Genomic DNA, 23,049 nt, shown 5'->3' with positions numbered 1-23,049 from the left:
TCTTTGAGTTGACAGTTCTGTGTTACCTCAACATAACTGTTTTGTTAATTTTATAAATTATAAAATTTCTTGTGAGCATATCAAAAAATGTGTAGAACTAACATTTTTCTCAATCTAAATGCATTTTTATTTCGGTTAGTTATTTTGAAGCAACTGATTTTCTGTGATTGCAAAAATTTGAGATCTAATATGCTTTTCATCAGACATTTCTTTCTTGGAGGATATAAAGTTTCAGAGCAGTTTTTTAAGGAACTAATTACTCATTTGTATTAATATGGGAATTGGAGAGGTGAAAAGGAATATCATCCTTAGTTTCTAGGCTTAGCTCAAAACTTCTGTATTCTAGCCCTGTTGTGGTGACAACCATGAAAAGAAGTTGTGGAGGAAAGATGGATTTAAATCATGTTTTCACTTCACTTTTTAGAGCATAAACGTTTTTAAAAGATTATAATACAGATATTTACAAGTAAAATTAATAGACATTGTAAACACTGTTTGAAATTTTCACGTTTTAATAGCAACAGGTATAGTGAAAGAAGAAAAGAATCTGTTACTTAAATTCACACAGTGGAAATTTAATATTATGTTCCAAATATTGACATGATTGATGTTTAATTTCTTTATATTTAGAATGACTTTATTTTTAATTAAATGTGGAAAGGAAAAAAATGATTGACAGGACATGTTATAAGTTGAACTTTACCTAAGGTTTAATATTAAATCTCTTGTGGTAATAGATATTAACACTGAGCCCATATTATGTACATTTTTCTCAGGTGCTTTTGGTGATGAGCCAGATTAGCTAAATGTCACTTATTACTCAATATCCTGAGCTTTTAATAAGAATGAAATCTAGGCCACTCCCTATATTAGGACTTTGTAAATTAGTGGTATTGAAAATGAATGGTCCTTGCTACGATTGCTACTTTTTGTTATGTGATTTTTTTTTTGGTTTTGTCTGTTATTTGCATGTATAAAAAACCTATTTTTTAAATAGTTGCAATAAATATAATTGTTTTTTCAGCTTAATGCATCTTTTAATACCAACCCTTTTTCACATGAAATACCCTGTTGAATCATCAAAATCAGCTTCTCCGTTTAACCTTGCTGAGAAACCAAAGACTGTGCAGCTGCTTTTGGACTTCATGCTAGATGTCCTTTTGATGCCTTATGGGTAAGTAAAAAAAAATAAAAACAAAACAAAGCAACCTTGTTCTTGATTGCTTTTACTGTGTGCAGTCAAGTACTTTTTTCAGTGATTCAACTTTCACTTGAAAATGAATGTCTCAGATTTGCTTTGCTGCAGCCCTGACCTCTTCTAAACTCCAGCGCCGCTGCTTACTGACCTTATGGGTGTGGAGCTGCTGCTGTGCTTTCAGACTTTCCCCGTCCAAGCTGAAATCAGGCTTCCCAGTAAACATAGTTTCTCTTCTTTAACTACCATCAGTGCTGTGATGATTCTCTTAGCCTTGTAGGCGCTCAGTTATAAATTGCCTCTAGCTTTCTCTTCCTCGTTGCTGCAGTATCAGTTCTGTAAGACCTCCTTCCTCCTCCTCCATGTGTCCTGGAACCATTCCCACTGCTGCCATCTAGTTTCGGCTCTTTTCAAGTCTTTTCATGACTTTCTCACCAGCTGCTCTTCTTCAAAACTTTCTACACTGCCACAGAGTTTCCTGATTTTTTTTTTTTTGCTGTACGCGGGCCTCTCACTGTTGTGGCCTCTCCCGTTGCGGAGCACAGGCTCCGGACGCACAGGTTCAGCGGCCATGGCTCACGGGCCCAGCCGCTCCGCGGCATGCGGGATCTTCCCAGACCGGGGCACGAACCCACGTCCCCTGCATCGGCAGGCGGACTCTCAACCACTGCGCCACCAGGGAAGCCCAAGTTTCCTGATTTTTAAAACACAGATTTTATCAGGTGACCCCTTAAAATCCCTGGGCTGTTATTTTCCAGTCATTACATGCACTCATGCATTTCATGTACTCTGTATCTCCTTGCCTGTCTACATTTTAAGAGAAGACAGTTTTCTCTGCTTAGAATGCTTCCCCATCAAGAAAGAAAGGAAGAAGGAAAGAAAGAAAACAACAGAAAACGACAGCCAGGAAAACCACTTTGAAAAAGCCTCACAAACTAGCTTAGAGGCCAGTTCTGTTGTCTCTGACTAAATCCCTGCCCTAGGCACAGGACTCTTCCTTGTCCTCATAAGGCTAAGCACCCATCTGAAGTGCCACTTTGTGCTTTTATTGCGTCGTTGGCTTATCCCGTCCTAATAGATTGGGAGCTCTTTGAAGTCAGGAGCTGTTTACTCTAGCTCTGGTTCCTGGCGTAGCGCCCATGTTGTCATCTGCTTCCAGCCTGCTCCTTTTCTAGGTTGTCCTGCTGCCAGAGAGATTCTTCTAACGTATTGCTTTCATTACATTTCTTTCCTGACTAAAAATACAGTATACACTATGAGTGTGGCATGGGGGTCTCCACATCACCTGTCCCTCCATCCAGCCACGAGAGTTCACACTGTACGATTTCTTTCCTCTCCTTTTTGCTCTCCTCCCACTCCTCTAATTTGGCGGCTTTATTTTCTGGACCTTCCACTACCTCTGTCATATCATTTCTTACTTCCCTGCAGTTTCTTTGTCATCTGATAACATCATATGTTCTTGCACATGTTGTGTTGTTACTGTCTCAACTTGCTCCAGATGGCAGACACTCAGTCTTACACCTCCTGCTGTTCCTCTGTCTTGTGCTTAGGATGGTGTTTTGCACGATGTTAGCTGTTCAGTAGTTATTAATTGACTTACTAACTGCTGCCAGTCTTGCTGTAACTGAGAAATAAATGAAAACCTCCTTTTATAGTTGTTGAATCAGGAGGCAGCCAGAACTGGCAGGTGATGATGGCTTTGGTAATTTAACTTTGAAATCCAAATTTAACTTAAGCACACAATGTACCCAAGCCAGTAGTTCCTCACATTTTTCTTACCAGTGAGAATTTGCCTTGTTTATATAAAAATATTAAAATGATTCTTTAACTGGGTTTTAAAAAAAAATTAGATGAATTTAGGAATGGAACAAATATGGTATATAGTAATGTGGAATAATTTACTGTGCCATTAGGCTTCAGGTGTTTTCTTTAATTTTTATTATAACAGGTATTTTATTTTAATATCCAGTCTGGTAATTTGTCAGCATAGAATTTTAGAGTTCAGAGGGACTTGAATTAATATTCATATCAAAATTTTCATTTTGTAGATGAGGAATCCTAGTTTAATTGGTTCAAAATGAATTTATAAGAAATCTTATTTTTAATCTATAGAAGCTAAAAAAGAAATGGGATGATAAATTAATAACTAGCTGCAAAGCTGTGTGCTTTGAACATATAATGGAAAAAGCTGGTCCTTATTAGAATTTTTTTCCTCTTTGGATCCTTTTGAATTTTTTCATTTTTGGGGTGTATGTGCTTGTATGGTAAGTGGTTTGGAGGTTTCAGTGTGTTTTCTTTTTCTATTTTTTAAAAATAAATTTATTTAATTTATTTTTGGCTGCGTTGGGTCTTCGTTGCTGCGTACAGGCTTTCTCTAGTTGCAGTGAGCGGGGACTACTCTTTGTTGCGGTGTGCAGGCTTCTCATTGCTGTGGCTTCTCTTGTTGTGGAGCACAGGCTCTAGGCGTGTGGGCTTCAGTAGTTGTGGCACGCAGGCTCACTAGTTGTGGCTTGTGGGCTCTAGAGCGCAGGCTCAGTAGTTGTGATGCATGGGCTTAGTTGCTCCGTGGCATGTGGGATCCTCCCGGACCAGGGCTCAGACCCGTCACCCCTGCATTGGCAGGTGTGTTCTTAACCACTGCGCCACCAGGGGGGCCCTCAATGGGTTTTCTAATGCAGAAATATAAGGAGTTCAAGGAGAATTGAACAGAAATGGGAATGACTATAAATATTCTCTGCTTTGGGTATAAAACAGTAGTTCCCCCTCCACCCCATTACAGTCAGTAAACCTTTGTATCTGTCAACTAAAAACTCAAAATGTAGTGGGTCCATAGTGGCTTTTAGAACAATTATTTATAGATTGAGAGTGAACAGAATATATTCATTTTTGGTAACTGTTACAGTTCATTTGTAACCAGGTTGAGCAGATCTAATGGTTAATTTGCTGAAGATGTAGATACCTTTTTTAGATAGCTCTAAAATTTTTCTTTATGATAAAATTTTAATTTCAAGTGTTTATTCTTCTCACAAAATTCTGTGGGAGGAAAGTATATAATTGAATGTGCTATATATATGCATGTGTTTGTATGTGTTTATAGAGGGGTTAAATTCCTATTTCCTTTCCAGATATGTGTTAAATGAATCCCAGAGTCGCCAAAATTCATCTTCAGCACAGGGTTCTTCTTCAAATAGTGGGGGAGGTTCTGGAATACCACAGCCTCCCCCAGGAATGAGCTTTTATGCAGCTAAACGAGTTATTGGAGATAACCCATGGACACCTGAACAGTTGGAACAGGTATCACACACTGCTTGTTCATACGGAGCTTAACCCTGCACACTTGCCCCTTTGGAGTCCGTGGAAGCATGTGTTACATAATTCCAGCGTATTCAGGCTCTGTAATGAAATACGATTGATGTAATGTGTTCTCGTCATCACGTCATTTATTGGTTAAAGCCCCAGGGAAAGGGAGGAGTGGGAAATGCTGTTTAGTTTTTCTAATACTGCTTACATGTTTCAAGTATAAAATACAGCCCATTTATAAGTTGAGTAACTTTCATTTTAGTTTTTAATTACAGGTTTAATAATTATCTAGCTGCTTTGGTGCAGTTGAAATACAATTTATCTTATATTATTCAGCTTTTTAGGGCTGTACATTTTGTGTAAAGTGAGGAACAAGTGACCATATGGGGGAAAAGCATGACGCCCTTTTATATTTCTTCCTGGGAATTGAAAAATTGGCATTAAGAATTTTATTCTGGATTTAAACAGGACACAGATGTTCTCTGAGCAGCTTTTAAAAAAGACTGGTGCTCTACAGAGAAGGTGCCTCACTGTGTCTGTGTCATCAGGCACCTCAGGGAAGAACAGATGAGATCAGTATGTAATTATTTTGGAATTCAAGCAACATGGGTTAGTCTTCCAATCCTTCCTTTATCTCTCCATGGCAGTCTAAATGATTTGATCCTTTTCTTTTTGGCAGTGTAAGTGATCACTGATCAAAACAGTTTTCCCAGGAAAGGGAAAAAGGCAAGTGGGCATTCTTGCCACTCAACAAATTTATAGAATGATTTGTTCAGCAAGGGCTCTGTTTGATTAGATTAACATCTTCGTGTTTTATAGATCTTTTTTCTTCTTAAACCATGATGTAAGTAAGAAAGAAGGGTAAATAGTAACAGAAGCTACTCTTTATTGAGTGTGATCTATGTGACAGGCACTATACTGAGTACTTTGAATACATTATCTCATTTAATCCTCACAGCAACCTGACAAGGTATAGAAATTTAGTTCCATTTTGTAAAAGGAATTGAGGTTTTGAGATTCACCACAGTCTCACTCCTAGTAGTAGGCTTTGAATCTAGGTCTGTCTGAGGGCTAAAGCTATAAGTGCTGGAGAATCATTGTTAACATTATAAATTGTAATCTTACATTGGCCGTTATTTGCTGATTTCTGAGGGCTTCTGTATGCCTTTTGTCAATTTCATGATCTAGTGTTGAACAGTTTAGTTTCAAGGATGAAAGCTGTTTTCTTCTAATGTTTAAATATCTCTTTTGTTTTTTACATTTTTTTCTTTCAGATAAGACAGCTTTTATTTTTTTCAAATGATAAAGTTAGTGATAATGTAAATGTTCAAGTAATATAGAACATTATAACGAGAAATTAAAAATTACCTGGAATCCTGCCACCCTAGTTTGTCATTCACCTACAGCCTGCTCTGTGTACATGTGTGTGTACACAAATATAATTTTACACAATACATTTTTACGTATCACATAACACTATTTGAACTTCATTTTCTTCATTTAATAGTATATCAGGTTTTTAAATAATGTCCTTTTTAATGTCTGTATTAAATGTAATTATGTGTAAACCACATATTTTTTAAACTAGTCTCCTATTGCTGGACATATTGCTGGACATAAGTATTGTTCTCAGTTTCCTTTGCACACTATTTTTTTTTTTTTTTGCGGTACGCGGGCCTCTCACTGTTGTGGCCTCTCCCGTTGCGGAGCACAGGCTCCGGACGCACAGGCTCAGCGGCCATGGCTCACGGGCCTAGCCGCTCCGCGGCACGTGGGATCTTCCCAGACCGGGGCACGAACCTGTGTTCCCTGCATCGGCAGGCGGACTCTCAACCACTGCACCACCAGGGAAGCCCTTCCTTTGCACACTTTTTTGTGTATATCTTTGTGTAGTTGACTTCCATAACTGTGGGTGCAGTGAATGCTTGCATCTTCTCTGTTGTAGCTCTTGTTGCAGGTCAGTTGTGTTGAACATGGGGAGGGAAGGCAGGCATTTTTATGATCCTTTTTAATGGCATCCTTTGTCATTTAGTTATTGTACACTTTATCAGTCCTAATTCATATACATCAGAGCTATCATGTAACTGATTCTTAAAGGTAAAGTTTCATTTTTCAGGTATATTTATCCTAAATAGAATTATTTGTATTGAAATTCATAGCTCCTTCACATTGCATGAAGTTCTAAGCAGAATCTCTCTTCAGTCTGTGTTTCATTTTAGCCAGTTAGATTGAATACTGTTTAATTAGAATTTCACTTGCATTTGCAATTCTTGCATATGTTTGAAATCATGTTTTTTTCAGTATGTAAGAATATTGAGGACAGAGTTAGTATGTTAACAATAGATTAGAACTTCATGGACTGTGAGTTTAGTTCTTTCTGAACTGTCAAAATAATCCATGGAGTACTTTACTTCTGATGTACCCCACTTCTACCTGGAGGCTCCAGATTTGGACTTCAGTTCAAGGCTTCATCATTTTAGAGAGGCTGTTAACCTAAGTAGGAAGGCTTCGTATCATAATGGCCTTGGAGTCCGAGACTTGGGTTTGGATTGTGCCTTCATCGTTTACTAACTGTGTCTTAATCTCTTCAGCCTTGCCTCAGTTTCCTTATCAGAAAAATAGGTATAATGATACTCATCTCACAGATTGTGAGGGTTAAATGAAATCATGAATATATATGGTTTAGTATAGTCCCAGGCACACTGTAAGCCTAAATAGGAGTGGCTACTGTTGTTTTATTAATCTTTGGTTTATGAGCGTACTGATATGTGAAACATGTTTTAGGCTGGTGGTCTTTGTTTCTCTGATAAGTGGTTTTCCTTCCCTTCATTTATCTACAGTGCAAATTGGGTATAGTGAAATTCATAGAAGCTGAGCAGGTGCCTGAGCTCGAAGCTGTTCTTCACCTGGTGATTGCTTCTAGTGACACACGCCACAGTGTAGCCACAGCAGCGGACCTGGAGCTGAAAAGCAAGCAAAGGTAAACTGCTTCCCTTTTAAACTTTTGAAATTAAAAAGAGGCTAGATTTCTAAAAGCTTGCTCAGCACATATTTGTTCTTTTTGGGTTTTGTGTAGTGAGACATTCAGTTTATGAGATTGTGAAATATACCTAATTTGTATGAAAGACAGTTTGCTAAAGAGCAGAATTCTGTATAAGACAAAGAAGAAAAGCTGTTTGGAGAAGTAGTTTAAAATTGGAATGGATTAGGATTATAACCGTAAGAATTGAAACCTTTGTCTAGGTAAGTGAACTTAAAGAACTGATGTTAAGAAAAAAATGTCAGAACCCAGAAGTTATTCATTTTTGATTCTTCCTCTATCAAATTATTTGAAATGACTTTTAATAAAGGATATGTAGGTATTATGGTGAATATGATGAAAATCAGGTCCTGTGAAAAGAGGTGTTGAATAGATCTTAATTTACACAGGAGGAAATACATATAGTAAATAGGCTCATAGAAAATATTGTGTTTAAGAAATCAAATCATGCACAAAAAAACAGTGGTATGCCAGTTTGTACCCATTGGTAAATAACATTGTGCAACGTTTGATTACTCCATTTAAATTTCTGTTGAAACTGCTATTCTTATACCCTGTTGATTGACACTGTAAGTTGAAATAATTTTTGGAAAGTAGTTTGTATTAGGTAATGAATCATAAAAATATTTACAATCTTTTATCTGAATCTTCTGGGAATTTAACCTAAGAGAATCATTCAAAAGAAGAAAAATATTATATTTAGAAAAATGTTACAGATTCATTCATTATACCATTTCCTATAGTTGTTCAAAAAAAAGGGAAACAAATTCAGATTTCCACAATAGGTAAATAAATAAATTATGTGACCTATATGGAATATTATATATCTGCCCAAATAATTATAAAAATAATAAACAACATGTAAATTGCCTCCAAGTAATGGCAAATGAATAAAGCATAATACAAAATGATATATGTACTGATTTTAATAAATGACATGTGCAAAGACTGGAGAACACATGAAAAATGGAAGATACTTTGTTAAAAAAGTCAAATATGGAATAGTTCTTTTTTGAATTTATTTTAATGCTAAATGTAGTTAACAAAATGGGATATCTCTAGGTCCATCCACATGGTTGCAAATGGCATTATTTCATTCTTTTTTATAGCTGAGTAATATTCCATTGTATATGTGTACCACATCTTCTTTATCCATTCATCTGTTGATGGACATTTAGGTTGTTTCCATATCTTGACTATTGTGAATAGTGCTGTTGTGAACATAGGGGTGCATATATCTTTTTGTATTATTGTTTTGTTGGGATATATGCCCAGCAGTGGGATTGCTGGATCTCACTGGCAACTCTCTTTTTAGTTTTTTGAGGAACCTCCATTCTGTTTCCCAAAAAATCTTCCTTTAAAACTTCTCATTGTGTTTGAACTGACTCCATTCTTTACACCATACAATAGATTGGATTGTTGGAACTATAAATGTGGTGCTGAAGTATTCTAATTAGTTTTGGTTTTGTCTATTAAAACAATTGTATTTTCCAAAAAATAGCATAACATTGTTAAGAGGCAAAAAGTGAGTTGAGAACAATATGTAGATACCCATTTTGTTAAATAAAAGTATCTCTTCAAGTGATACGTCTGTTTCTTTATCTACCTGCCATGCCCATCCAACTATTTTACATGCATAGGAAAGAAGTCTAGAAAAAGATACACCTAAGTTAGTGGTTACTGAAAAGGAATAGAGAGGGTTATGGTGCAGATTATAAGGAATTTTACTTTCTGTGTTATTCATTTCTGAATTTTCACAAGCATGTAATCAGAAAACTAAAACTAGAAAGGTGGCAAGAGGAAAAGTAGAAGAAACAGTGAAAATTATCCTTATTAGTTAATCACTATTAAGTTTTTAGTTTGTTTTACTAAAGTGTGTGTGTTTTGTCAAAAATCTCTAAACCTGAAGTATTTATAGGAAAGAAACAAAGATGGAGCTTGAGGATTAGTTAGTAGCAATCAGCTGAGGAAAGATATAGGTAAATAATAAGTAGAATTATAGAATGTCTTTGAGGCTAGTGGAATTGTGGATATACAAACAAGAGGTGGATTGATTAGCTATGAAAGAAGAGATGGATTAGAAAAACAGTCAAAGCAGCATGATAAATTATGTTTGCACAAATACAGCATAGTTTGAAAGCAGAATCATTGTCAAAGGAGAGAATAGAGTATGGTTAAATCTCACTAATCAAGTGAAATGCAGGATTGTGTTATTGCTGGGTTTATAAAATGACTGGCAGGGGCTGCTGCAGAGGGTGGGTGACCATTGATAGTAAGTCACCTTATTGTGGTCCCCAATTAGGAATAAGTCTTAGTGACTAAGGGCAGCAGGACTGCTCTGTAGAATTAGGTGCTAAAATTGCAAGTGGGTGCTGGGAGATAAGGAGGGGATACTGGGGATCACAGTGCCATGGTATTTGAGAAATGCCATGGGTTGCAGGCTTCCTAGGGTTGTGGCTTTAATGGGTAAAATGTTTTTTGTCACTTTCTGTATCACTTTTGAATTTCCAAGTGGCTGAACAGAAGAATCATGCCTCAGGGCTCTTTGAACAAGTGTAGTATGGCTCTGCTGTGTTGGAATGCTCCGTGGCATTGGCCCTGAGAGTGGAAGACAGTCCAGATTTCTTGAGTAGTACCAAATTGGGCCACTGGATACACTGATCTAGCTTACGTTGAATCATGGTGGGATAAGTGACTTTTTTTTCTGTTTGAAAACTAACTTTGATAGAAGTTAATCCCTTTCCTTCTCTTTTGCAGTATCAGTTGCCCATTTCACCTGAGTATTTATAATATTTTTCTTTGGTAACACATATTAAGGCTATGATTTTTTGAAATTATTGGAGTGGGAGAAAAAAATAATAATTTTAACAAGCTTTGTTGAAACCTTCTGTAGCTTGATTGACTGGAATAATCCTGCCATCATTAATAAGATGTACAAGGTATACCTTGGAGATATACCACTGAAGACAAAAGAGGTAGGTTTTTTTTGTTTACTCTCACATCATCATAAAAAGCATTTTATTGACATGACTCTATGTATTTGAACATTTTCTCCAGGTTATTTTGATTTAAGCTGAACCTATGCTATGGGAAATATTGATACTAGTTTTAAGCCATACTAGTCTAGGTGGATTAAAATCTCCAGGTAACTTTGTTTACCTGATCTGGTGTTTTCAGTTCAGGTGCTTAAATAATGATTGTCCAGATTATGCCTCAATGAACTTTTCCTGTAGGTATTTTAGGCTTTATTGAATATATTGTTCTGAGGCTGCAGCTGCTCAACTCTGCTGTAGCATGAAAGCAGCCATAGGCAGAACAGAACTGAATGAGCATGTCCGTGTGCCAGTAAGGCTTTATTGTTACTGAAATTTGAATTTCATATTATTTTCATGAAATATATTTTTACAAAATATTATTTTGATTTTTAAAAAATCATTTGAAAATGTAAAAACCACTCTTAACTCACAGACCTTATGAAGATAGATGGTAGGCCAGATTTGGCCGATGGACTGTAGTTTGTTGACCCGTGGTCTAGAATCTAGAACAATAGGTGGGTTCTTCTGAATTCTGGAAATAAGATGTTTGCTTAATAACATAAGTTATCTGTTTAGTTAACTGTGTTTAAAAGTGTTCCAAGTTGAAACCTGGACATACAAGATTATTTGTTTGCTTTCTAAACCATTAATAGTTATTTAAAAAATCATATTAGCTCCAGGGAAAATTGGACAGCTACATGTAAAAGAATGAAATTAGAACACTTCCTAACACCATACACAAAAATAAACTCAAAATGGATCAAAGAGCTAAATGTAAGGCCAGACACTATAAAGCTCTTAGAGGAAAACATAGGCAGAACACTCTATGACATAAATCACAGCAAGATCATTTTTGACCCACCTCCTAGAGAAATGGAAATAAAATAAAAAATAAACGAATAGAACCTAATGAAACTTAAAAGCTTTTGCACAGCAAAGGAAACCATAAACAAGACCAAAAGACAACCCTCAGAATGAGAGGAAAAATTTGCAAATGAAGCAACTGACAAAGGATTAATCTCCAAAATATACAAGCAGCTCATGCAGCTCAATATCAAAAAAACAAACAACCCAATCCACAAATGGGTGGAAGACCTAAATAGACATTTCTCCAAAGAAGATATACAGATTGCCAACAAACACATGAAAGGATGCTCAACATCACTAATCATTAGAGAAATGCACATCAAAACCATAATGAGGTATCACCTCACACCGGTCAGAATGACCATCATCAAAAAATCTACAAACAATAAATGCTGGAGAGCGTGTGGAGAAAAGGGAACCCTCCTGCACTGTTGGTGGGAATGTAAACTGATACAGCCACTATGGAAAACAATATGGAGGTTCCTTAAAAAACTAAGAACTGGGCTTCCCTGGTGGCGCAGGGGTTAAGAATCCGCCTGCCAATGCAGGGGACATGGGTTCGAGCCCTGGTCCAGGAAGATCCTGCATGCTGCGGAGCAACTAAGCCCGTGCGCCACAACTACTGAGCCTGTGCTCTAGAGCCCGTTAGCCATAACTACTGAAGCCTGCATGCCTAGAGCCCATGCTCCGCAACAAGAGAAGCCAGCACAATGAGAAGCCCGCGCACCGCAACGAAGAGTAGCCCCCTGCTCGCCGCAACTAGAGAAAGCCCACGCGCAGCAATGAAGACCCAACACAGCCAAAAATAAATGAATAAAAATAAATTTATTTAAAAAAAAGAGTAGAGAGGCAAACTCTAGTTATTGAGATGGGTATTTGGCATGTATTTTCTCTTTTAAAATGAAAAAATGAGGCTTCAAGAAAGCAGTTAACATGCTTTATTGGCAAAGATGAAAGTTGAGCTTTTAAGCAAAAGCTAGAATTTTGGGAAATTTGTATTCATCACGATGAGCTTGACAGCTTGTCAGTGCTTACAGACTTTTCTGATGAGATTGGTCATGATATTAATGTGATTTTTGTGTGTGTGCGTGGATGTTTTATAATGAAATATTTGCTTAACTCGGTGAGCCAGTATTTTCCAAATGACCAGTGATGTTACAGAAGCATACAGGGTAAGGGAGCCATTCAGTATGCAGATAGACTGGTGGAATTTAGTAGAACAGTATGCAGATGTTCCCTTGATATGGTTTCAAATCCACATGGCAGTTAACCTTTAAGAACCTATTGCATATCAAGTTTGGGGGTGGCATCAAATATCTGTAATTACCTGAAAAGGCTGAAATCATCCCCACTTTTCCAGTCACATATCTTTGTGAAGCTGTTCTTTTTAACATACTTAAAACAACATATTCCAACAAATTAAATGCTGACAAAGATATAAGAATCCAGCTTTCTTTTATTAAGGTGGACAGTGAAGAGATTTACAGAAAATATAAAACAACGCCACTGTCTCAGTGCAGTTTTTTGTTTTGGAAAATATAGTTTTTTATTTTTCTTAAAAATACGTTATTTATGAAAGTATATAATGGGTTTAATATTTTTAAGTGAATAAGTACTTAAAATATTTTCAGTTTTAATTTCTAGTATATTAAATATTGATAGGTATTCAGTATAAACAAAAGCTCTTCGGAAACTTCAGTAATTTTTAAGAGTATAAAGGGATCCTGAAACAAAAGTTTGAGCGACCATTGATTTAGATGATCTCTCATGATTTTTTTCAATTCACAATAATTTTGAAGTGCTGAGTTATAATCACACATGTTTTCAACAGGGAGCAGTTCTGAAGCCAGAGCTGAAAAGGGACCCAGTCAGTACAAGGGTCAAGTTAAAGATTGTCCCCCACCTCCTTCGTTCTAGACAAGCTGCTGAAACGTTCCCGGCTAACATTCAGGTAACTCATTCTTTCCAGAGAAAAATGGCCTGTTTACAACTTTCATGTTTGTTTAACTAGACAAAGAACTGCGTTAATGGATATTCAGGAGGTAGGTTGATATGTATAACAAGATTAATGAGATTTCTTTTTTCTCTCTCAAGTTTAGCTGCAGAAAATACTTTTTAATTATAGCTATAATAAAAATATATTTTATTAATATATTAATATATATATTATTATATATAAATATATAGTATATATAATATATATATTATAAATTTTTATTATAGAATATATGCTGTATATGGTTACCATTCACCCTAAAAGTATGGTGATAATTCCTTTCAAACTAGTGCTTTTCTGAGTGGCTTTTTTCCAAAAATGGTAGCACCAGAAACTTGGTCACGTAGGTGGAAAAATGAGTCATCCTTGACTGGAATCCCTCGTGAAGGCAATGGCCACAGCCTCTGGATGCTGCTGCCTCAGTGTCTTCACCCCCGTCTGCCGAATGCTGATGTTAATGAGAATTGTCACTTATTGTTCTGCTTGCCACGGTCGTCTTCCTTGTTGCCCTGCCTCTAGTCTTCCCCACAGCCAGTCTGTTTTTTGTGTTGCCACCAGAGTTATTTTTGCAGTTGGAAACTCTTGTCCTCTGTTGGTGTGGGATGTGAGCCTCTCCGGAAAAGCTCTTGCCTTTTGGTCCAAGTAATGACCAGCTCAGCTCTGGAGACAGATTCATTTGAGCATAATTTTGTCATTAGTTACTTACTTTTGATCTTAAATAAAACTCAGGGTTTTTCCTGTTTTTCTTTAAACATAAAAAAAAATCTGTAAAATGGATGTAATGATACAGCTACCTCATAGCAATGTTGTAAAGACTGAGTGGGTTAGCAGGTAGAAGCTTTAGAGCAGGGTGGCTAGTGCTCATTCAGTTAGCAAGTTCTCAGTAAATGGTGGAAAGGCAGCAGTTATTTCCCTTCTGGTCTCGTATCTCACCATACCCTTGCCCTGTACCTTATGCTCCAACAGAGATTGTTGCTGTTTAAGTATGCTGTTTTCATGGCTCTGTGTCTCCACTCCTGGCATAGTGGCCCTCCCCACTGTAGCCTGGTAAACATCTACTCCAGTTTCAGGATTTGCTCTGGTGTGCCCCTTCCTATCTGAAGTGTTTCCATTTCCTGCCTCTCATCTCTTTCAGTCCCAAAGTAAGAACACTGTCCTCTTGCTCACTGTATGTGTGTGGTAGACATTGGCTTCTGCCTTCACATCTCTCCCTCTTAAGGCTTATTTGTTTAAGTGGCTGCTTCCTCCTTTTAGGTGATACAACTTTTATTCCCAGTATCTGGCTCTCTAATATTTGACTGATTTCAAGTACTCTGTTCTGTGTTTCCATAAACATAAAATAATCACAGAGCTTCGTCCATTTCACTTTCCAGGCACTGTTTCCCTGACGGTGTTTTGATAATTTTGGTTCAGAAAATTTGGTTGTAGTAACACTACATTATATAATAAGCAGCTAGAAGTTTGTGGCAGAATATTCATAGACATCCTGTAGGTGTACACTTTATTTGTAGTTATTTATGTTTTCAAAATGAGTCCACATGTAATTAAGAAACCTAATACCCCCAAAATAATCTCTGCTCATGGCCCCTGCGTGAGAGTGGCAGCCCACTGCAGCGTGAACTCTGTGTTGCTTTCTAGTGGTAGCCCCACAAATTTTGCAGACTTGTAACATCTACCATTGTGTTTGTTGTTACTCCACAGACTGTTAATTGAAGCTACTGATTGGCTTCCTAAGGCCGTCAGCTAAAATATTTGTATGAAAGAGAACTGCATTAATTTTGAAGAACAAGGTGTAGTGCAAAAGACCTACTCTTGATTGAATCCTTAATAGTATTTGAAGATAGTAAATTGCTGTTCTTGTTAATTGGTATTCTTTTTTTTTTTTTTTTTTTTTTTTTTTTGTGGTATGCGGGCCTCTCACTGTTGTGGCCTCTCCCGTTGCGGAGCACAGGCTCCGGATGCGCAGGCTCAGCAGCCATGGCTCACGGGCCCAGCCGCTCCGCGGCATATGGGATCCTCCCAGACCGGGGCACGAACCCGTATCCCCTGCATCGGCAGGCGGACTCTCAACCACTGCGCCACCAGGGAGGCCCTGTTAATTGGTATTCTTGACGTTGTTCTTTTTTCATAGGTGGTGTATGATGGACTCTTTGGTACAAATACAAATTCAAAATTAAGAACATTATCCCTGCAATTTGTGCATCACATTTGTGTAACGTAAGTTTTTTGAACTATTTATAAAGTTTTCAAGCTGTTGGAGTGATGAAGTGATGCAAGTATATCTTACCTAGAAAGAAATCTTGTTTGCTTATCTTAAAATATTTCATATTTTAATAGATTATTTAAATTTACTTCAGTTATGTCTCTATTTTAACTAATAATCTGAAAAGATTTGTAATTATGAGATTCTTATATCTTGCTTTGTATGTGTTATTTTTTCAAAAAGCTGTCCAGAAATCAAGATTAAGCCATTAGGTCCAATGCTTTTGAATGGCCTCACCAAGCTAATCAATGAATATAAAGAAGTAAGTGACTTGTTTTTTTAAATTTTTGTTAACATTTTATATTTTAAAGTATTTTCTGTTATAAACTTTGCTGGTCTGTATGTTGATATAGTTAAAGTTTGCTGTTGTTCCATCATTTCTTAACATTTTTAATTGAAGTGGTGCAAATTTCAGAAATTACCACCATCTTTTGCCCTTTTTTTTTTGAAATAAGTATTAAAAACTGATACGGATCTTGAGGTTGTCTTATCATTTCTTTAAATAACATTTTAAAAAGCTAGTACATTTTATGTTACTTTTAGGCACTGTGCAAAAATGGAATGAAAAGAAGTAAATTTTACTTTATGATTTATTTCCGTATAGGTCTATTTGGATTTGCTTGTTTTGAGAAACAGTGTTAATTCTTAGGGGCTGAGATTTTATTGATTCAAAACTCTGTCAGACTACCAAATACACTACCAAATGTAAAATAGATAGCTAGTGGGAAGCAGCCACATAGCACAAGCAGCCACATAGCACAAGCTCGGTGCTTTTTATCCCCTAGAGGGGTGGGAAATGGAGGGTGGGAGGGAGACGCAAGAGGGAGGAGATATGGGGATATATGTGGACATATAGCTGATTCACTTTGTTATACAGTAGAAACTAACACACCATTGTAAAGCAATTATACTCCAATAAAGATGATAAAACAAACAAACAAACTCTGTCAGAACATGCATTCAGTAAATTTTTGATTCCTTAAGCTAAGTGGAATGAGGATTCCTTGGATTGTAGATTTTCAAATCCTGTTTTTCCTTGCTGTATCACTCCTACCATTTCTAGTATTTCAGGGGAATTTGCTAAAAAAGGTAAGGTTTCAAGAACTCTAGTTAGTATTTCTTCCTAAATCTTAGCTAAACATGAATGCATGTTTGCATTAGTACAGTGACCAGTATTTTGCCATTTGGATTTAGAATTGAGTTTGAATTCTAGTTTTGTTCCTTGGTGAGTTACTTAAATTCTTTGGACCTCTGTTCTTTATCAGAAAAATGAGGATAATAGTATCACTTCATTGGATTATTGTGAAGATTAAATGAGATAATTCATGTAAATTATTCAGCACAGTAAAGGCATATTAGTAGATATTATTAATGAAGAGCTATTCATTTGTTGTGCAGCTGTGCTTTGGGGCAGTGTTAGGCCTGACTCTCCTGTCTTCTTCTGTTGATTGAATAGAGCTTGCATGGTTCTTAAGGCCTTGGGAAACTTTCAGATTATTTTTATGGCGTAGTCAGATTCTTTGGATGGTTGGTAGAAATAAAAATGCTTTGGGGCTTCTAGGGGAGGAACTGTATATTTGAAGATAGGTTAGAGTGGCCAGATAAACTACAGGGCTGTAATCCTTTTACCTCCAGATGACACTGCCTGTCTTCCCAACAGATGAGTCTGTAAGAGTGGCCATGTAGGTGTGTGAATCCTATGTTAAATGTATAAACTTCAGCTCATGGAAGTGTTACTATGTTCTAAGTAGTCAGACTATTGGTTTTCATAAAACCACGTAAAATTCTATCTGTATCTTGAGTGGGAACCTCGTTAACTCACCCGAATACTATGATCCCTTTAATTTTTTATGGTGGAAGATATGAGAAGAAGCTGTTTCCTATGGTGCAGATTTTTAGACAGTTGCTCCCCAGCTTACTACAATTTTGGGTGAGAGAGAGTGGATCCTAGCCTGTTGGTCAGGTGAATTTTCTAATAAGTTAAGCTGTTTTCCTAGTACGTTGGTGGTGAATTTTGGTATTTGCAGGTTATATAGTATTGAAACTATCCTGCACTTAGCACCAGCTAAGAGAACCTTTTCATATATGACCACTGCATTTTCCTTTTGGAGTAAGTTGGGGAGGTAAAGTTTTGTTTTTCCTTTTAGTAGTGTGATGCATTCTGGGTTTGGACATTTTTATTTGTTTTGTTCAGATGCTGATATCACATAGTTAGGCAGGGTGAGACCTAGGTTTAACAAGGAGTAAAATAATACATTTAATTGCAGCAAAAAGGTTTTACTGTTTACTGTGTTTTTTGTTCTGTCTGCTTTTTGTTCTTTTCTTTTTTTTCCCCTTTATTTCAAGGACCCTAAGCTACTGTCAATGGCATATTCAGCTGTTGGAAAACTCTCCAGGTGAGTAAACTCTTTTTCAGTGAGAGATATCCTGTTGGTAAACTAAGAAAAATTGTGGCATTTAATAATGGATGGAGAATAAATTTGTTATGATTCTGAAAGGGTCATAGGTTGTTTAGAAATGTCTTCCTTGTAGAAGGATAATGAATGTGAGACATTTTAACTTACATCTGAAGATGTGTTACCACATTAAATGGCAGTCTTGAAATGAGATTTTGAACTGGATTGTGTCATAATGTGTTACAGTTTTCTTGTATCCTAGAGACATTTGATTGACCTTAAGTGTTCTTGTTGCTACTTACTACCAGTGTTTATAATCTCTATAATCAAGAGTTTTTCTAGTGATTCTCTTTTCTGATAGCATTATATTATGATTCTGAGTGGCCCTGTTTCCAAAGTTGGATTTTTTTTCTTCTGCTTAGTACGGTTTCCTGCACCCAGTTCCTCCTTGTTTCCTCTTCCTTCACTGTATTTCAGAGCAGGGAGATAGAGGAGCAGCATCCTCAGTGGTAGTAGGTGCTGCTTACACCCTGGCACAGGCTCTGTGTTGGCCTGTGTAGACTAGGTCTTGCTCTTCTGCACTGTGTAGGGAAGGAGTTTGGGGACTCAGAAGACAGCCACTTCAAATCAGCTGATACAGCATAGGGTTGTCAACAAACCTTGTCCCTTGTGTGTTGGCATGAAGTGACAAAGCTCCTTGTCACCAGAGTCATTAGTTTAAATAGCATTTAGTCTCATCTACTTTCTTTATTTTAAAATCAGAAATGTTAACTGAATGCATGGAATATTCTAGTGAGAATATCTGGATAATAGGTATATTAATCTAGAATTACATTATTAGACAGTTGAAGAATTAAATATTTACTTTAAAAAGTGTTTGGTTCTTTGGGGGAGGTAATCCAGTGATGCTCACATGGTTCAGAAGTGAAAGTGCAAGTTTAGGAAAGTTTGTGTTTAGTTTCTTTTTCTTTTCCATCTTATGGAAATTTTTGATAGTAATGATGACCTCATATTCTCTTACAGTCGAATGCCCCATTTATTCACTAAGGATATAGCTCTTGTGCAGCAGCTTTTTGAAGCCCTATGTAAGGTAGGGAAAGACCTGACAAGTGTATGCTTTCTGTTTGGATGCTCACTTGGAAACCCAACAGGGAGGGAAACACTGTTTTTATCATCTTCATAGGAAGAGCCTGAGACGCGACTCGCTATTCAAGAAGCACTATCCATGATGGTTGGAGCTTATAGTACTTTGGAAGGAGCACAGCGGACTCTCATGGAGGCACTTGTGGCTTCGTACTTAATAAAGGTAGGTCCAACTATGTGAACTACAATGGCTGGTGGTATATGCATTTTACATTTTTTTTAAAACATTTTTTAAGCTCTCAGTTTTTTTTTTTAAATTTATTTATTTATGGGTGCATTGGGTCTTCGTTGCTGCGTGCAAGCTTTCTCTAGTTATAGCGAGCGGGGGCTACTCTTCATTGCGGTGTGTGGGCTTCTCATTGCGGTGACTTCTTGTTGCGGAGCACGGGCTCTAGGCGCATGGGCTTCAGTTGTTGTGGCTCATGGGCTCAGTAGTTGTGGCTCACGGGCTCTAGAGTGCAGGCTCAGTAGTTGTGGCACACGGGCTTAGTTGCTCCGTGGCATGTGGGATCTTCCCCAACCAGGGCTCGAACCCGTGTCCCCTGCATTGGCAGGCGGATTCTTAACCACCGCGCCACCAGGGAAGTCCTACATTTTTAAGATCAAAATTTGAATTGCTTTTTGCCTTAACTCTCTATAATGAAGAGGAATATTTGCTTTCACTTGGACTGTGATTTATGATCTGTTTTTAATTCTTCGTTATTGCAATCTGATTTTAGGGAAGAAGGAGTAGTGATATTCACAGAGGCCTTATGTTTAAAGCCTTCCTTGTTGGAAAACTGTTCTTAATATCATGCTCTACCAGTTGCAAGTGTTTGTTTTAAGTGGTAGCTGAGCACTACAGTTCACTGAGGTAGAGTTCTGTAGGTAACATTGGGGGAGAAAAGCAGAAGGAAAGAAAGACACAATTTATGGATCAAAATGAGTCTGTAGAAAGTAAGCCAGTACCATCATACATACTCTTCTTCCCTCTAGTCCTCTTCATTTGCCTGCCATGGGAGTTTGCAGGAGAAATTTTATTATTTTTTTTTTTCGGTACGCAGGCCTCTCACCGCTGTGGCCTCTCCCGTTGCGGAGCACAGGCTCTGGACGCGCAGGCTCAGTGGCCATGGCTCACGGGCCCAGCCGCTCCGCGGCATGTGGGATCTTCCCAGACCGGGGCACGAACCCGTGTCCCCTGCATCGGCAGGTGGACTCTCAACCACGGCGCCACCAGGGAAGCCCTGCAGGAGAATTTTTAATATCTGTGGTTATATACACATATGTATACATGATATATAATATGCAATATAAAATAATACATTATGTATTTGCTTTAGTCAGTTCTTTGTCCTCCATTTCTAGGAGTAGAGAGGGAGATTAAAGAGGGAATGAGGTCAAATATTGGTGAGATTAATATGAACTGCATCTTAACTGAAATTTGGCTGCATTGGGTCTTTGTTAGGCCTTCAGCCATGTTTATTAACACATTTATATTGAGGAATTATTAAAGGTTCAGGAAGGTATCTGGTTTCTGTTGAAATATGACAGGATAATTATGTACACTCAGAAGGCTTATTATATATAGCGACCCATTGTCAAATGCTCTTGGTGTTCAGTGTACCTAGTTCATGATCATATAACATGGACAAAGAAGTATAGGCTTATTTGGAAGCTCATTAGAGTCAAATACTTAAAACTTTTTGTAGGTAACCATACAAGGAAATGGAATGCTTGTATAATGCACATGGGTGCTGGTTATACTTATGCAGATCAAACCATGTAACGGTATTACAAAGCCAAAGGTAATTTATTTTCTTTTCTCAGACTACATGTAAGGCAGCCAGACCCTGGGCTAAATCATATAGACTGGTCCTTAATATCATTGCCCTTTACAGTAGCTCCAAAAATGCTAAAGAGCAAGAACACCTGAATAAATGAGGTAGTACATGTTTCTAAGCATCTCTCATCTCATTTATGTTGTGACTGGAGGAATGACCCAGGGGGAAGATACATGAGAATAAAGCTTAAGCATCAGTAGACTCTACAATTGCTTTTCTGGTTGAACTTCCTATTCATAGATTACAGTCTTAATCTATTTAAGTTAATTGGATATATTTATGTAGTTGAAGCTTTGCTTTGGAGTCAGTTTTAATTTAAGAGCTAATCTGAAAGCGTTGGTGGTACTTTGCTTTAAATTTGTAGGGATTCCAAGTAAGCTCTGTTTGTGTTCCCTGCAAAATATCTGAATTTCACTCATGTGACTGAGAGTTTAAGAGTTGGAGAAGCAGAGGTGGTGGCTAGAAACTGCCACAGTGACCTTGGTCTGATGGTTGGGCTGAGGATGTACATCTACAGAGAGATTATGGTTATGGTCTTGGTGGGGTTTCCTGCTCTACTTGGAGCATCCTCTTAGATCATAATAGTATTCTTTAAATAATGTCATTGTCCAAAGACTTTTAAACAACATGATTAAAGATCTTGACTAAATGATGTTTTATTTATTTAGATATATTTATTGAAATATCAACTTAAATTTTGATTGTTTACAATTAAAATGACTCGACTGGAATGAGTTGTTGGTAATTGAATTCTTTTTTTTTTTTAATTTGTGTGTGTGTGTGTGTTTGTACGTTTATGTGTCAAATAGCCTGAAGTTCAAGTTCGACAAGTGGCTGTGAAATTTGCCAGCACGGTGTTTCCCTCAGATCATATACCGTCCAGATATTTGCTCTTATTAGCTGCAGGAGATCCGTAAGTTTCAAAGGTGTTAATTTGAATCTGGGTTCATTTAAAATTTAGTTGAAAATTGAATAAAATTTATGTTGTTTGCAATGTTCGTCTGTGGAATTTAGCAGCAATTTATTAGAGTTAAAAGTATGGCTCCCTTGATACAATATATAGACCTGTAGTCATACCCTGTCTTGTTTTTTCCTGTGGGTAAAATTCAAAGATGAAAGCCACATGACTCTCCACATCTAATGAAATTTCCAAAAAGAAGCGATTGCTTATCATGTATTTTATGCCTCTTTGCATAGATAGCCAAAAATATATTTAAGACAGATGACAAATAAAATTGCTGTTCTTAGTCTTCATATGATCATTCTCCAGTTGGTGAAATTTATTTATGTTTCTTATTTATCTTTCTGAAAGACGGGAGGAAGTTCATGGAGAGGCACAACGAGTTTTAAGGTGTCTTCCTGGTAGAAACAGAAAAGAAAGTGCTTCTAAGCAGATGCCATCTTTTCCAGAAATGGTATATTATATCCAGGAAAAGGTATGGTATTTAACTTCAGATAATAGTTTAAGTTATATAGTGAGTGATGAAAATAAACTTACATTTTTTTAGGTGACACATTTTAAAATGCTAATCACTAAATGTTGAATAGTTAGTAAAGTTTCTAACAATGTTAATACAATAAGAGGAAGGTACGAAGTGAGGAGAAAAATATAAATCTCAAATGTAATTAATCTGTTTTGCCCAAATCTAAATTACTTACAATTCCTTTTATGTTTTTCAACATTTTGGCTTTGTTTATTTTATTTTTTATTATTATTATTTTTAAAATTTTTATTGGAGTATAGTTGATTTACACTGTTGTGTTAGTTTCTGCTGTACAGCAGAGTGAATCAGTTATACATAAACATACATCCACTCTTTTTTAGATTCTTTTCCCATATAGGTCATTACAGAGTATTGAGTAGAGTTCCCTGTGCTATACAGTAGGTTCTTATTATTTATCTATATTATATATAGTAGTGTGTATATGTCAATCCCAATCTCCCAGTTTATCCCTTCCCCCCTTTTCCCTCCTGGTAACCATAAGTTTGTTTT

General features: G+C 36.9%; 1 protein-coding gene across 2 annotated transcripts in view; it reads left to right on the top strand.

The window, feature by feature from the left end:
- ECPAS (Ecm29 proteasome adaptor and scaffold) overlaps positions 1-23,049 on the top strand; it is a gene marked incomplete at its 5' end in the record, with an annotated part of 100,175 nt that overhangs the window by 36,720 nt on the left and 40,406 nt on the right. For both annotated transcript variants that reach the window (XM_079706385.1, XM_079706384.1), the window contains 12 exons: positions 1,025-1,174; positions 4,321-4,489; positions 7,336-7,475; positions 10,429-10,510; positions 13,269-13,388; positions 15,565-15,650; positions 15,880-15,958; positions 18,043-18,092; positions 19,116-19,182; positions 19,276-19,398; positions 21,865-21,968; positions 22,368-22,491. In XM_079706385.1, the coding sequence (XP_079562511.1) occupies positions 1,025-1,174; positions 4,321-4,489; positions 7,336-7,475; positions 10,429-10,510; positions 13,269-13,388; positions 15,565-15,650; positions 15,880-15,958; positions 18,043-18,092; positions 19,116-19,182; positions 19,276-19,398; positions 21,865-21,968; positions 22,368-22,491 (1,294 nt within the window). The remainder of the gene's footprint in view (positions 1-1,024; positions 1,175-4,320; positions 4,490-7,335; positions 7,476-10,428; positions 10,511-13,268; positions 13,389-15,564; positions 15,651-15,879; positions 15,959-18,042; positions 18,093-19,115; positions 19,183-19,275; positions 19,399-21,864; positions 21,969-22,367; positions 22,492-23,049) is intronic.

This window comes from Hyperoodon ampullatus, assembly GCF_949752795.1.
Source record: "Hyperoodon ampullatus genome assembly, chromosome: 6".
Taxonomy (NCBI): Eukaryota; Metazoa; Chordata; class Mammalia; order Artiodactyla; family Ziphiidae; genus Hyperoodon; species Hyperoodon ampullatus.
This window is presented reverse-complemented; position numbering and strand designations above follow the sequence as displayed.